Genomic DNA, 17,180 nt, shown 5'->3' on the forward strand with positions numbered 1-17,180 from the left:
ATATAAATGGTAATTGGAAATATTTCCAAACAGTTATTTTATTTTGGAAATATTGCAACGTAAAAACTTTGCTCAATTCTATCAATTCATCTTCTGCAGTTCAAATTCACTGACCACCATTCTCTCCACCTCAGATTCACCATCCACCACCTTCTTCAACTCAACTTCACTGCCCACCACCTTCTTCACCTCAGATTCATTACCCACCAGATTCTGCAGTTTACATTTACAAACCACCAACTTCTTCCACTCATATTCACTGTCCTCCCCCCTCTTTTAACGAAATTCACTGCCCACCACCTTCTTCCGTTTAGATTAACTGCCCACCACCTTCTTCGGCTTAAAGTGGTTGTAAAGGCAGAAGGTTTTTTTCCCTTAATGCATTTATCTGCATTAAGGGAAAAAACCTTCTTTATGCAGCCTCCCTTATACTTACCTGAACCCGATCTCGATCCAGTGCTGTGTCCAAGAGAAACGGCTCTCTCCTCTCTCTCTTTCCTCACTGGACATGGAGGCAGCAGCCATTGGCTTTTGCTGCTGTCAATCACAGCAATTGAGCAGAGAGCGGGGTTGGGACGAGTCACGCTGTGTGTGTGTCTATAAACACACAGTGTGGCTCAGGATTGAGCCAACACGAGTGCCCAATAGCAAGTGGCTTGCTATAGGGGCACTTGGCAGGGGGGAGGTGCCAGTAGACCCCAGAAGAGAAGGATTTGGGCTGATCTGTGCAAAACCATTGCACAGAGCAGGTAAGAATGATATGTTTGTAATTTAAAAAAATTACATTTACAATCACTTTAAATTCAGTGCCCACCACCTTATTCAGCTTGGATTCACTGCCCACCACCTTTGAAGCTCAAGTTTACTGCTCATAACCCACTTCCACTTAGATTCACAGATCCACATCTCCAGTTTAGATTCACTGACCCCCACCACCGCACACCTTCTAAGGCCCCGAGCACACAGGGTGGTCCAGCTGCAGTGAGTCATTCCCTGTATTTTAGCGTGCCAAGAAGGGACAGGTGCGGTGATTAGCCCTACTGCAGGCAGCCTGTCAAAGTGGTCCCGGTGTTTAGGGCCCTGTCCATTCCATACACGAAGCTATTAGTATCGTGAATCCTACCCATTCCTACCACAGTTTCTTCCAGCTCTCTTCCAGCTCTTGCCATCAGGTAGAAGGTATCGGAGTATCAAAACCCGGACTGTCAGACTGCTCAATAGTTTTTTCCCCCCAGGCTGTAAGAGCCCTCAACTCCAACGCTCTTTGAAACCTCTTCTACAACCTATAAATTGTGACCAGGAACATCTCACTTCCCCTCCTTTTTACTCTTGAATATGCACTAGATACTTTTATAAACACTTGCTGCTGCAAAGACTCTTAAAAAAACACAATATATGTACAGTTACGTAGTTCCCAGCTGTGTATAGGTTTATAATTGTTTTATTTTAAGTTCTTTGCTGTGTTTTATTCTTTGTATATTTATAATTATGTTTAATTAGTGTGTTGCACCGTGGCCCTGTGAGATACGATATTTCGTTCTACCGTATGTCCTCACGTGTAGTAGAATGACAATAAAGCTTGACTTGACTTGAGATATGGCAGTCTAGAATGCAAAAGGATTTTTGATAGCATTCACTGCCTGCTATCAAATGTATTGCCCAGCACACTCTCAGGTCACATTCACTGCCAACCACCTACTTCAGTCTAAATTCACTGCCGACTTACTTCTTCAGGTCAAATTTACTGGTCACCACCACTTTTAGATTTACTACCCACCACCTTCTTCAGCTCAGATTAACTGCCCACCATCAAATTCACTGCCCAGCAGTACCAGCACCTTCTTCAAGTCAGATTCACTGCCTTCCACTTTCTTCATCTCAGATTCACTGCCCTTCATCTTTTTTCAGCTCAAATTCACTGCCCCCACCTTCTTCAAGTCTAAATTCACTGCCAACTTACTTCTTCAGGTCATTTTACTAATTACCACTTTTATCAGCTCTGATTTCCTACCCACCACCTTCTTCAGCTCAGATTAACTGCCCAGCAGTGCCAGCCCCTTCTTTAAGTCAGATTCACTGCCTTCCACCTTCTTCATCTCAGATTCACTGCCCTTCATCTTTCTCAGCTCAAATTCACTGCCCCCACCTTCTTCAGTCTAAATTCACTGCCAAGTTACTTCATCGGGTCAAATTTACTGGTCACCACTTTTATCAGCTCTGATTTACTGCCCACCACCTTCTTTAGATTAGATACACTGCCCACCACTGTGCATCTCTTTATGCATTGTTACAGCAGGAATGCGGAATTCTGGAAAATATGTTGCTAGAGGTATCTGAAGCTCTAACCCTCTCTTCCTGTGAGTCTGGAGCAAATAAAACATCTGGAAAAGACAAAAAAAGTGACTGGCGCCCAAAGCTTTTTCAATCCTCCACTGTGACCATGGATCCACCCTGGGGTAAAGTCAGTCTGCTCTGGCCCTAGGGGTTTTATATGGAACCGCAAAATATTAAAGTCACAGCAACATTTATTTCCATGTGAACCTACACTTTGCAAGGCAAAGCAGCAGGTTCACTTTAAAAAGAACCTATCACTAACCTAAAAAATTGCAGGTAAAACTACAGAAAAGTCAAGTAATTTAAATGCTTGTGGTGTTTTTCTTTTCCATAAATATTATATACACATGGAATGTACCCTTAAATTTGATTAAAAAATTGACTGCTCCAGGAAAAGAAAATGCCCTAGCACAGCCCCTTTCATTATATATCATAGTCCTCTCCTTGTCTGGAAATGATCTATGTTCCTCCCTTTACCTCCCTGCATAAAGATGCTTTTTTTTTTTTTTTTTAAGTGACAGTTATGTTAGTTCAATGAGCTTTGAAAAATACAGTCACCTGGCTAAAGAAGAGCACCTTAACCCTGTGTTAAAGCTTTGTGAATTGAGCCTAGAACCATTTATGCAGCAGCCGGTGGAGGAGCAAAGGTGAATACTATAGAGTGTCAATAAAGTGACTGTTCTGAGTCTGCTGACATGACATTCAAATAGACGGTGCTCAGCACCAAGCTCATGTGTTTTGGGAGTCTTTTATGGGCAAATAACATGCAAATGTTTTTTTTTTTTAAATAAATGGTCTGGTGACAGGATCTCTTTTATGCTGGTTCTTCAGCAGAACATGACAACTTTCCCTTTGCTTTCTTGCCAATATGTGGACCACTTTTATTTGTATGCAGTCTTTAAAGTATGGATAATGCTGATGTATACGTATGTGAGTTAAATGAATTAAAAAATATTGGCAGTTGTGTATGATTTATCCTGAATGTTACCTGTGCTCTTTATGCACTCCTGGATCTGGCATTCCCTTGTGTCCTCAGGTTTTGGCTCCTTCTCACACAGGCTCATGTTTATGGTTCTGCTATTATCAGTATCTATGCACGAGATGGTTCTTTGTTGGACACCTTCTCCGCAAGGTGCTGAACACTGAAATAACCAAGTAAGACTTGAACATGAACATGTTATACAATTATATACATATTCGATATTGTGCAAAAGTTTTAGGCAGGTGTGAAAAATGCTGTAAATTAAAAATACTTTCAGAAAAAGAAACTCTAATAGTTTATTTCTATCAATTAACAAAATGAAAAGTAAATGAACAGAAGAGGAATCCAAATAAAATTAATATTTGGTGTAACCACCCTTTGCCTTTAAAACAGCATCAATTCTTCTAGGTACACTTGTTCACCGTTTTTTAACGGAACTCAGCAGATAGGTTGTTACAAACATCTTGGAAAACTAACCACAGATCTTCTGTAGATGTAGGCTGCCTCAAATCCTTCTGTCCCTTCATGTAATCCCAGACAGGCTGGATAATGTTGAGATCAGGGCTGTGTGGGGGCCAAACCATCACCACTTTCAAGACTTTTTGTTTTCCTTTACGTTCTTAATTACATTTTCTGTATGTTTGAGAATCGTTGTCCTGCTGCAGAATACATTTGGGGCCAATCTCATGCCTCCCTGATGGTATGGTATGATGTATAAGTATCTGCCTGTTTCTGTTTCTCAGCATTGGGGACACCATTGATTGTAGCCAAAAAGCCATACCTCTGATGTGGAAACAAGGCTAAGCGACTTAACTATGCACGAAAACATAGGAACTGGGGATGCATAAAAATAACAGCAGGTGCCCTGGACTGAAGTCAAAATTTGAAATATTTGGCTGTAGCAGGAGGCAATTTGTTTGCCGAAGGCCTGCAGAGTGGTACAATAATGAGTGTCTGCAGGCAACAGTGAAGCATGGTGAAGGTTCCTTGCACGTTTGGGGTTGCATTTCTGCAAATGGAGTTGGAGATTTGGTCAGGATCAATGGGGTCCTCAATACTGAGAAACACAGGCAGATACTTGCCCATCATGCCATACCATCAGGAAGGCGTGCGATTGCCCCCAAATTTATTCTGCAGCAGGACAACAGCCTCAAACATGCAGTCAAAGTCATTAAGAACTATCTTCAGCATAAAGAAGAACAAAGAGTCCTGGAAGTAATGTTTTGGCCCCCTCCCCAGAGCTCCAATCTCAACAGCATGGAGTCTGTCGGGGATTACATGAAGGAACAGAAAGATTTGAGGCAGCCGACATCCACAGAAGATCTGTGCTAGGTTCTCCAAGATGTTTCGAACAAACTACCTTCTGAGTTCCTTCAAACACTGTGTGCAAGTGTACCTAGAAGAATTGAAGAATTTATGCTGTTTTGAAGGCAAAGGTTGCTCACACCAAATTTTTTTTTTTTTAATTCTCTGTCTATTAACTTTACATTCTGTTAATTTATAAAAAAAAAAAAAAAAAAAAAATATATATATATATATATATATATATATACTGTGTATGACATCAACACAATTCTAATATTTTTGGCTCTATACACCACCACAATGGATTTGAAATGAAATGAACAAGATGTGCTTTAACTGCAGACTTTCAGCTTTAATTTGAGAGTATTTACATCCAAATCAGGTGAACGGTGTAGGAATTACAACAGTTTGTATATGTTCCTCCCACTTTTTAAGGGACCTTAATAATGGGACAATTGGCTGCTCAGCTGTTCCATAGCCAGGTGTGTGTTATGCTCTCATTATCCCATTTACAAGGAGCAGATAAAAGGCCCAGAGTTCATTTCAAGTGTGCTATTTGCATTTGGAATCTGTTGCTGTCAACTCTCAATATGAGATCCAAAGAGCTGTCACTATCAGTGAAGCAAGCCATCATTAGGCTGAAAAAACAAAACAAACCCATCACAGAGATAGCAAAAACATTAGGTGTGGCCAAATCAACTGATGGAACATCCTTAAAAAGAAAGAATGCACCGGTGAGCTCAGCAACACCAAAAGACCCAGAAGACCACGGAAAACAACTGTGGTGGATGACCGAAGAATTCTTTCCCTGGTGAAGAAAACACCCTTCACAACAGTTGGCCAGATCAAGAACACTCTCCAGGAGGTAGGTGTATGTGTGTCAAAGTCAACAATCAAGAGAAGACTTCACCAGAGTGAACACAGAGGCTTCACCACAAGATGTAAACCATTGGTTAGCCTCAAAAACAGGAAGGCCAGATTAGAGTTTGCCAAACAACATCTAAAAAAGCCTTCACAATTCTGGAACAACATCCTATGGACAGGTGAAACCAAGATCCACTTGTACCAGGGTGATGGGAAGAGAAGAGTATGGAGAAGGAACTGCTCATGATCCAAATATACCACCTCATCAGTGAAGCATGGTGGTGGTAGTGTCATGGCGTGAGCATGTATGGCTGCCAATGGAACTGGTTCTCTTGTATTTATTGATGATGTGACTGCTGACAAAAGCAGCAGGATGAATTCTGAAGTGTTTCAGGCAATATTATCTGCTCATTCTCAGCAAAATGCTACAGAACTCATTGGACGGCGCTTCACAGTGAAAATGGACAATGACCGGAAGCATACTGCGAAAGCAACCAAAGAGTTTTTTAAGGGAAAGGAGTGGAATGTTATGCAATGGCCAAGTCAATCACCTGACCTGAATCCGAATGAGCATGCATTTCACTTGCTGAAGACAAAACTGAAGGGAAAATGCTCCAAGAACAAGCAGGAACTGAAGACAGTTGCAGTAGAGGCCTGGCAGAGCATCACCAGGGATGAAACCCAGAGTCTGGTGATGTCTATACATTCCAGACTTCAGGCTGTAATTGACTGCAAATGATTTGCAACCAAGTATTAAAAAGTGAAAGTTTGATGGATGACTGTTAATCTGTCCCATTACTTTTGGTCCCTTAAAAAGTGGGAGGCCCATATACAAACTGTTGTAATTCCTACACCGTTCACCTGATTTGGATGTAAATACCCTCAAATTAAAGCGGAAAGTCTGCAGTTAAAGCACATCTTGTTCGTTTCATCTCGAATCCATTGTGGTGGTGTATAGAGCCAAAAAGATTAGAATTGTGTCGATGTCCCAATATTTATGGGACATGGTCGACTAAAGAAGTTGAGTCCATGTGCTCAGCATCATATCCAGAGGTTGTCTTTGGGAAATAGACATATGAGTGCTGCCAGCATTGCTGAAAAGGTTGTAGGGGTGGGGGGTCTTCCTGTCAGTACTCAGACCATACACCACACACTGCATCAAATTGGTCTGCATGGCTGTCGTCCCAGAAGGAAGCCTCTTCTAAAGATGATGCACCTGCAGTTTGCTGAAGACAAGCAGAGTAAGGACATGGATTACTGGAACCATGTATTGTGGTCTGATGAGACCAAGATAAACTTATTTGGTTCAGATGGTGTCAAGCATGTGTGGCAGCAACCAGGTCAGGAGTACAAAGACAAGTGTGTGTTGCCTACAGTCAAGCATGGTGGTGGGAGTGTCATGGTCTGGGGCTGCATGAGCGCTGCCGGCACTGGGGAGCTACAGTTCATTGAGGGAACCATGAATGCCAACATGTACTGTGACATACTAAAGCAGAGCATGATCCTCTCCCTTCAGAGACTGGGCTGCAGGGCAGTATTGCAACATGATAACGACCCCAAACACACCTCCAAGACGACCACTGCCTTGCTAAAGAAGCTGAGGGTAAAGGTGATAGACTGGCCAAGCATGTCTCCAGACCTAAACCCTATTGAGCATCTGTGGGGCATCCTCAAATGGAAGGTGGAGGATCGCAAGGTCTCTAACATCCACCAGCTCTGTGATGTCGTCATGGAGCCGTGGAAGAGGACTCCAGTGGCAACCTGTAAAGCTCTGGTGAACTCCATGCCCAAGAGGTTTAAGGCAGTGCTGGAAAATAATGGTGACTACACAAAATATTGACACTTTGGCACCAATTTGGACATTTTCACTTAGGAGTGTAGTCACTTTTGTTGCCAGTGGTTTAGACATTAATTACACGGGGGTTGATTTACTAAAGGCAAATAGACTGTGCACTTTTCAAAGTGCAACTGCACTCTGCAAGTGCAGTTGCTCCAGATCTTAGTAAATGAGGTAAAGCTTCACTTTGCAAAGACTACCCAAACACGTTCAAGGAAAATTTAAAAGACAGCCTTTTTGCTTGCATATGATTGGATGATAGAATTCAGCAGAGCTTTCCTCATTTACTAAGCCCTGGAGCAACTGCTCTCGCAGAGTGCATCTGCACTTTGCAAAGTGCACAGTCTGTTTTCCTTTAGTAAATCAACCCCTGTGTGTAGGGTAATTTTGAGGGGACAGCAAATTTACATTATGGCAAGGTGTCATTTCTGCGTTGTCACATCAAAAAATAGAATAAAATATTTACAAAAATGTAAGGGGTGTACTCACTTTTGTGAGATACTATGTATGTGTGTATATATATATATATATATATATATATATATATATATATATATATATTTATTACCATTGGCTATCTGTGACCACTGCTAGTTACATAGTACTGCAGCTCAGGTCTCTGGTATACACATTTGACCACATTAGTGGCCTTTAACCACTTCAGTCCCGGAAGGTTTTACCCCCTTAATGACCAGGCCATTTTTTGCGATACTGCACTGCGTTATTTTAACTGACAATGGCGTGGTAAATGTGACGCTGTACGCAAATAAAATTGATGTCCTTTTATCCCACTAATATGGCATTTTTATATATTTTTTTACTAGTAATGGGGGCTCCGCTGGGGACACCTGATGTAAGGGGGGCTCCGCTGGGGACATCTGATGTAAGGGGGGCTCCGCTGGGGACATCTGATGTAAGGGGGGCACCGCTGGGCCACCTGAGGTAAGGGGGGGCTCTGCTGGGGACATCTGATGTAAGAGGGGCTCCACTGGTGACACCTGATGTAAGGGGGGCTCCACTGGGGACATCTGATGTAAGGGGGGGGCACCGCTGGGGACACCTGATGTAAGGGGGCTCCGCTGGGGACATCTGATGTAAGGGGGGGCACCGCTGGGGACACCTGATGTAAGGGGGGCTCCGCTGGGGACACCTGATGTAAGGGGGGCACCGCTAGGGACATCTGATGTAAGGGGGCTCTGCTGGGGACATCTGATGTAAGGGGGGGCTCCGCTGGGGACACCTGATGTAAGGGGGCTCCACTGGGGACACCTGATGTAAGGGGGGGCTCTGCTGGGGACACCTGATGTAAGGGGGGCTCCGCTGGGGACATCTGGTGTAAGGGGGGCTCCGCTGGGGGCACCTGATGCAAGGACAGACTCTGCTGGGGGAACCCGATGCAAGGACGGACTCTGCTGGGACACCTGATGCAAGGACAGACTCTGCTGGGACACCTGATGCAAGGATGGACTCTGCTGGGGGCACCTGATGCAAGGACAGACAGCTGGTGGCAGGTGACACGCTCAGGGATCCCACTGATTTGGCATTATGGTGAGTTGAATGATTTCATTTTATATTACAATGTAATAATAGAAATAATGCACTTCAATCATCCTGACACCATAACAACCATGGTGCCGGGGTGATTGAAGTGCTAACACCAGATGTTTGGAGTATCTTTATCTGCTGATTTTTAAACTTTCTAGAATACACATATTTCCATTGTTGTGTAGGATCTGGGGCTGCTGTCCCTCCATCCCTCTCCCCCCTTTCCTCTCCAACCCTCATTCATCTGAGACTCTAACCACACCCCCTTTGAGCCATGCTCATTTAAGACACGCCCACTATTTTGCGTAAATCACACCTATTTTTCACCACGGTGCATTTTTACTTTCCCCCTGTGCCACGCCCACAGACGCATGCCCCGCCCCATAATTATAACAAGACTCCGCCTACAGCCAAAAAAGTGTCCCTAAAATTTTTTTTACAATGTTGGCAACTATGGATACGTGATTTTGCGCAATAGAGCTGACTTGCCGCCGTAGATATGCGGTAGGCGGTTGGCAAGTGGTTAAAGCAAGGCCACAACTTCCAGTCCATGCCCAATCAACAGATTTGTCTATTTCCCCATGCCCTGAATAGAGGTCTGTTTGTCTCTGGCTTCTGTCTGACTGCCCATGCTTTGGATTTCCCTATAAAGTGTTTGGACTTAATTTGTGTGCTCTGATCATTGGCCTTTCCTATTAGCAGTTTAAGCTCTCGTTACCTGTCTAGAACCTGTAATATGTTTGTCTGCTCCTCACCTGGCCATCAGCCTGCTAACTTTGCCACCATCTGCTGTTTCCGCTGTCTGTCTATGGACTGCATCATTCTAGTATCTGACCTGTTTGTTGAGCTCTGTTGCTACTCTCTTTTGCAGGGGGAAGCAATCTAAACACTCCAACTGTTGTGAAACTACAAGTCTCATGAGGCATTGCAAGATTCAGGCATGACTCTAATGCCCCGTACACACGATCGGAAATGCCGCCAGCAAAACTCCGATAAGAGGTTACTCCATCGGACTTTTGCTGGCAGAATTCCAGCCAGCAAAAGATTGAGAGCAGGTTCTCTATTTTTCGGTCGGAAAAAGTTCCTATCAGAAAATGCGTTTGACTGCATGCAATTCAGACGCGCAAAAAATCACGCATGCTCGGAAACAATTCGACGGATGCTCAGAAGCATTGAACTTCATTTTCTCGGCTCGTCGTAGTGTTGTATGTCATTGCTTTCTTGACGGTCGAAAGTTCAGAGAACTTTTGTGTGACCGTGTGTATGCAAGGCAAACTTGAGCTGAATCCCATCAGAAAAGCCATCATACCTTTTTCCGACCAAAATTCCGATCGTGTGTACGCGGCATAAGAGGAAGAGACATAATGGGATTTGTAGTTTTACCACAGGTGGAGTGCCAAGGTTGCCTACTCCTGCTCTGTTGGATTCAATATAAGAATTAATGGAGAAGGATTAGGCAGTTGACACAAGTAGCTCTAATGCAAAGCCACACTTTTTGTTGATTACAACCATGGTTGAGGTTATCTGGTGCTGCTGAACCAGATAACAGTGAAAACACACCAAGAGCACTTATTCTATTCCAAGTGTACAACTGCCTTTTAAATCAGAAAGGCTAAGGAAAGGAGATGCCGAGGGGCTATCTACACACTGCCTTCACATCTGCCACCTTGATCAGTGTAGAGTTTTTGTTCCAACAAGGATGTCTGTGAAACTGGCTGTACATTAGTGGTCAAAATCTTTTTGAAGATGGTGAAAATTGCCTGAAAATTGCCACATGTGTGGCCAGCATTAAAATTTTTAGTTGTCCAGGTCATTGACTAGCTAGTAGTAGTTCATCCCATCCAACTGGACTTGTTCTAGGGCTTTGAAGATGCTTCAACTAATTCACTTGGCTGCATATAACATTAGACTGTTTGTTGTTTGTTCAGGTTTTCTTTGAGTGTTTGAGTGGACGCATCTCAAAAAATGCCTTCGAAACATTGGCTCAAGCTGTCCTCTAAAACAATGAGAACATAGATACTATTGCTGTATGTTGAGCTAACGTCAGTTGGCAATTAGATGCTTCCATTGTTTTTAAAGAAATTCTTATTATACAATGCATTCAGGTAACCAAAAGTCAAGAATAGCTTGACCTTTTGTCATATATGACTTATGGTACAACACCAATGTGGGGTTGGTAAAACATTCTAGATAAAAAGGCCACCTACCTAACCTGAAGGAGGACTCTATAATGATGTACCACCAAGAAAGTCTGTGCCAGAAGTAACTAAACCTGAAGATTCGTTTTTTGCATGATTTCGTGCAATCACTAGTACAGTAAGCCTGGGATCCTGCCTATGGAGATTGTGAAGGTACTATGACCAGAGTAAGTAACTTTTTAGAATATTCCTGTTGTATACAGACCATAGTTCATGCTTCTTCGCTAGGAAGTAGGTAACATTTTGCTTGTTGTATGTCAGTCTTGTATTGTTTCCTATAATAGTTTGTATGTACAGCATTAGTATTTAGTAAAGCACATTGACCACTTTCTGACCGCCCTATAACACTCTTACTGCTTCCGGGTGGCAGCTGTGCGCAGGATTACATATATATACGTGATTCTGCACTTCTGTCTGCCGGGGGCATGCATGTGATAATTCACAGCAGAAGCCGATCTTCGGTTCCCTGGGATTTGATGTCCTCCAGCACACGGCAATCGTTAGTAAAACACATAGAACTGAGATATGTCTATGGAAACAATGCTTATCTCAGTTCTGACAGGGGGGGCGGGACGATCCTGTGTCTCTGCAAAGCAGTGACTAGAATCATTCTTTTCCCTTGGAGAAAGCAGCATACTGTGTACAAAAAAACACTGGCTAGGCACACAGTTAACCCTTTGATCGCCCTAGATGTTTAACCCCTTCCCAGTCAGTGTCATTGGTACAGTGACAGTGCATATTTTTAGCACTGATCACTATATTAGTGTCACTGGTTCTAGCAAAGTGTCAAAAGTGTCCAATAGACTGATGCAATATCGCAGTCCCGCTATAAGTCGCAGATCGCCGCCATTACTAGTATAAATAATAAATATAAATTCCATAAATATATCCCATAGTTTGTAGACGCTATAACGTTCGCGTAAACCAATCAGTATACTCTTATTGGGATTTTTTTACCAAAAACATGTAGCAGAATATATATTGGCCTAATTTATGAAGAAATTAGATTTTTTACATTTTTTTATTGGATGTGATTTATAGCAAAGAGGAAGAAAATATGTTTTTTTTTTTCAAAATTGTCTTTTTTTGTTTATAGCGCAAAAAATAAAAAATGCAGTGGTATTCAAATACCACCAAAAGAAAGCTCTATTTGTGGGAAAAAAAATGATGTTTTATTTGAGTACAGATGTTGCATGACCGCGCAATTGTCAGTTACAATATCTTAGTGCTGTATTGCAAAAAAATGGCCTGGTTATGAAGGGGGATAAATCCTTTCCTTATTGCAAAGTGACCTTAAAAGACGCAAAGCAAAACATTAACAGCAATTTTGTGGAGTGGAAAAAAGTTCCAAAAATGGAACTTACACTTTAAGGGAGGTGACCCCCTGACATGCCACATTTGGCATGTTATTTTTTTTTGGGTGGGGGTACCCTCTTTTTAGAGGGTCCCAGCTCCCACTTCCTCCTGGCACACCGCGGCACCGGAAGGGAGATCACCTCTCCCCCCTCCCTCTCGGCAATCATCTGGGACACGTCACAGGTCCCAGATGATTGCCCGGCCAGTGCGGCTCGTGCAAGCGCAGTGGGTGCCCGGCTGTGAAGCCACAGCTGAGCGCCCACATTTACAATGTCAGCGGTGCAGAGAGGAGGAGGAGACGAGCGGAGCTTCGTTCCCCCGCCTCGCTGGACCCTGGGACAGGTAAGTATCTGACTATTAAAAGTCAGCAGCTGCAGTATTTGTAGCTGCTGACTTTTATTTTTATTTTTTTAAGCAGAACTCCGCTTTAATGAACACGGAACTTCTGGAGTGTCTTTGTTTTGCATACCAATATCTTTTCACGATTTCCTCTGCCTTTATGTTCATTACAGAGACACCTACAGGTGCCAGACAGCAAGAGCATGGGTTAGAGCTGGGAGGGTATTTCAGGACAAGACAACATACAGGGTAAAAGCAACTACTGAGAAGACCGGGCAGACGAGAAGAAAATTGTGTTGCTAGCAAATGGCAAAAAGCTCAGGCAAAGGGAATCCAGGGATGAGCATGTAGAAAGCATGGAAGTGTGAGCAGAGGACACATAATTGGAAACCAATGCTAACGCAATCTATCTACATCTATTCATCTATAACTTGCTATATACGGTACCTCTGTCCAGTTAGTTGTCCTCCAGCTGACACACGGCTCTTCTTGGCTGCAGTTTATTATAATTACCGGAATCTTTTTGAGATCACAGCGATTCTCCTTTGGACAAATGACGTCTCTTTTGCGGACTCCGCTCCCGCATGTCTTTGAACACTGAGAAAATGTAACACAAATGGCACAGAGAACAATCATGAACACAAAATACTGTAATTTCTGAAGACCTGTTTCAAGACCTTACACATATATACACACACACACAGTATCCGTATTGTCAAGTGCCGGAAATAGAAAAGAGAGGAGGCAAACTGTCAACAACACGAAAGCTATAATTGCAGCTAATGCCACAACAACACTCATTATCCTCTTCATTCTACTACAATTATTTGTTCTCTGACGGAGAACCATCCATCACATCAAACACATACAATAAATAATAATTTCAGGGAAATCTGTGAAATAAGAGATTCAGTTTTATTTATGGTCTCCTTTTGTAGCTCTGTCTTACCTTACAGAATTATTTCTCATATGGAGCAGAAGTCAACTAGAGCTTATGGACCAAAACCAGGAGCGGACTGACCATTTGGGCACTCGGGCAATGCCGAGGGCCCCATGCCACTAAGGGGCCCCATCAGGGTTGCCAGCCTCAATAAAACCCAGGGACAGTATGTAAAAAATTGTGTTTTTTTAAATATCCCAAGATTATAGCTGCCCCGCCTCTCCAGTGCCTTTTCAGTGTGTGTATGTGTATTCTGTGTGTGTATACTGTGTGTGTATATTGTGTCTCTGTGTGTGTATAGTGTATGTGTGTGTGTATACTGTGTGGCCCCATAATCTATTGCCTGGGGGCCCCATAATCTCCTATTGCCTGGGGGCCCCATAATCTCCTATTGCCCTGGGGCCCCATAATCTTCTCCTATTGCCCGGGGGCCCCATAATCTCCTATTGCCTGGGGGCCCCATGAGTTGTCAGTCCGCCCCTGACCAAAACTCTCCTTGCTATGAATTTGCAACTGGATTCACAAGCTGAGGGATCCATCACTTGCCACCCCCTTGAAGAAATCCCCAATAAAAACACGCAGGGGGAGATTTACTAAAACTGGTGCACTCAGAATCTGGTGCAGCTGTGCATGGTAGCCAATCAGCTTCTAACTTTAGCTTGTTGCATAGTTAGTCTGACTGAAAAAGAAATACAAGTCCATCTAGTTCAACCAATAAAAGGGAAACATTTTCTTTACAATTTTATATACACAATCTTATAGTAGGGTGACCACGTGTCTTGGATTGCCCAGGACAGTCCCATATTTTCCAGGTCTGTCCCGGGTCTCAGGCACCTTCATTCCAGGACAATATAGTGGTCCGGAATGAAACTGACACAATCCCCGCCCCTTGCTTGTGATTGGAAAAATCATAAATCCTAAACCCACAGTTGATCCAGAGAAAGGCAAAAAAAAACCAGCAAAGCATGATCCAATTTGCTCCAGCAGGGGAAAAAATTCCTTCCTGATCCACCGAGAGGCAATTGGATATTTCCTAGATAAACTTTACCTATAAATGTTAGTATCCAGATACAGTGGTGACCCGTCCATACGGGGCACAGGGGTGCTGACCCCCTAATCCATGCACCAGGCTCCTAATCTACATGAAGGGCGCCGGACGCATGGATTATAATGAGTGACAACTTACCCACCCAGTTGTGTGACAATAGCGAATTATTATCCGCTATCGTCTTCCTGATTCTCCTCCCGGCAAATAAGGAAGCCGGTCCTGAGACCCTTCACCTGAATGGCCGAGAGGAGAAGCGATCCTATTGGCCGCTGAGGCAGAGGAGGGAGCAGACACAGTGGAAGCCAAGGAGGAGGAGACGCAGGCCCACTGTCTGGAGGAAGCGCTGACTGTGACCTAGATGAGGAAAGTGCGGGGCTGGTGACTGACCAGGGAGGGGGGGTTGGTGTTGGGTGGATTGTTTGCTGCCCCCCAAAATACATACCATCAGCCGCCACTGTCCAGTTATAGTGTGTACATTTGGGAAAGAATCCAGGCCTTTTTTTAAAGCAATCTACTGAGCTGGACAGAGCCAGCTCTTGAGGGAGTCTATTCCACATTTTCACAGCTTTTACTGTGAAGAAGCCTTTACGTATTTGAATTGTCCAATAAAGCTTTGGCAATAAAGCAAGGAAACTGATTGGTTTCTATGCAGAGCTGCACCAGATTTCGCACTCCAGTTTTAGTAAATATCCCCGACAGACTACACATCATGGGTTTCTAGGGCCACAGCAGCCCCTAATTATCTATCAGAGCAATTAGGAGTTTCAATTAACATATAACATAATGACTGTTGATTATGAGAAGATGGTGGTGATGGGTATCTGTGGTGTCCACTAGCCAAAAAGGCTTTACTAAAAGCCACCCTAATCTCCAGTTGCATGCCATCAGCTCAGGGACAGCTCCAAAAGTGACTATTGGTAACTTCTTAAGGGACCAAGTTCTGGTAAACCAGGTACAGATTGAAGGTCAACAAGCTCTGTGAAAGCACCAATGGATATATGCATGCACAGAACATCTGTGTGGACTAATCCCTTGTCCACTTCACTGGCTGGCTGGGATTCAAGCAACACATTCCCAGTAAGAGGAGCAGGTACGGATTGAAGCTCAACAAGCTCTGTGAAAGCATCACTGGATATGTGCATGCCTTCCATGTGTACGAAGGCAGAGACTCCCAGCTCTAGTCCCCTGAGTGCCCAACGCACATGGGAACAAGTGGAAAAAGTATCTGGGAGATGGCATTCCCATTGTTCCAAAAGGAGTATCACATCTACATGGACAATTATTATACCAGTTTGCCCCTTTTTCGCCACCTGTACCGTGAGAAAACGTTGACTTGCTGTACAACAAGAACAAACAGGAAGGGCTTCCCACAATGTCTAATTACCATAAGGCTACAAAGGGGGGAATCGGCAAGTCTGAGGAATGAGGTGTTGGCCATGAAGTGGAGGGATAGGAGAGATTTGTACGTCATGTCCACCATCCACTATGACACCTCGATGGAACGGAAGATGTGGTCCCTTTCAAAAGCCTGGGTGTATCCACCATTACAATCAGTTCATGGGGGGAGGGGGTGGATTTAAACAATCAAATGCAGCCCTATTTATCAACACGAGAGTCCCTCTTCAAGTATAAAAAAGTTGCAATTTACTTTTTCCATATGACCATTTTTAACGCATATGTCACCTATCAAAAGTCAATGGAAAGACCCAACACCTTCCTCAAATTTATGGAAGAAATTGTCACTGCCCTGATCTACCAGCAAGGATCCCTCCAGAAAGCATTCGCTTTGATTATAGCAGCAGACTTCATGAGCGCCATTTCCCTGACAATATTCTACCAACAGAAACTGGAAGAAGATGCCAAAAAGCAGCTAGGAAAGACACCAGTTTTCATTGTCCCCAATGCCCCTCCCAGGCAGGCCTATGCATCGGAGAATGCTTCAGACGTTATCACACTTCCCTAAAATATTAGCCCATATTTCTAACAGCCTGCCATTTCCCCGTTTTCAATACCTGTGCTGATTATTTGCCTGCTGCATCAACCAACCATGCCACTGCCTTCCACATGAACTGAAGCTGGCCTGTTTATTGACTTTGCCTCTGCCTGCCGTCTGCATTGTTTACCCATCACATTTCTGCCTTTCTCCTGAACTGACCCTGGACTGTTTATTGACTATGCCTCTGTCTGCCGTCTGGATTATCAACCACATTACTGCATGTTTTTTGCCTGCCGTTTGGACTGATCTTTCGCCCTGTTACTGTAGTGGTGGGATTCAAGATAACACAGGGGTCTCACATATGTAAGGGGCTTCAGAATAGTGTTCTGTGTAGAGAAAAACATTTTTTGGTTTTCTCTGGGTTTTGCAATTCCTGGAACAAGGGTCTGGAGACCGGAGCCTTTAAAGAGATTTGGGTGGAAGAAGCCTCTACCCC

The 17,180-nt window shown here is 43.7% G+C and overlaps 1 protein-coding gene across 1 annotated transcript in view; it reads right to left on the reverse strand.

Annotated features, from left to right (window-relative positions):
- ADAMTS12 (ADAM metallopeptidase with thrombospondin type 1 motif 12) overlaps positions 1-17,180 on the reverse strand; it is an 808,982-nt gene that overhangs the window by 39,783 nt on the left and 752,019 nt on the right. Inside the window, exons 22-23 of the mRNA XM_073620835.1 lie at positions 13,208-13,357; positions 3,323-3,476 (exon numbers count right to left, since the gene is read on the reverse strand). Coding sequence (XP_073476936.1) covers positions 3,323-3,476; positions 13,208-13,357 — 304 coding nt within the window. The remainder of the gene's footprint in view (positions 1-3,322; positions 3,477-13,207; positions 13,358-17,180) is intronic.

The sequence above is a fragment of the Aquarana catesbeiana genome, linkage group LG01 (genome assembly GCF_042186555.1).
Source record: "Aquarana catesbeiana isolate 2022-GZ linkage group LG01, ASM4218655v1, whole genome shotgun sequence".
NCBI lineage: Eukaryota > Metazoa > Chordata > Amphibia > Anura > Ranidae > Aquarana > Aquarana catesbeiana.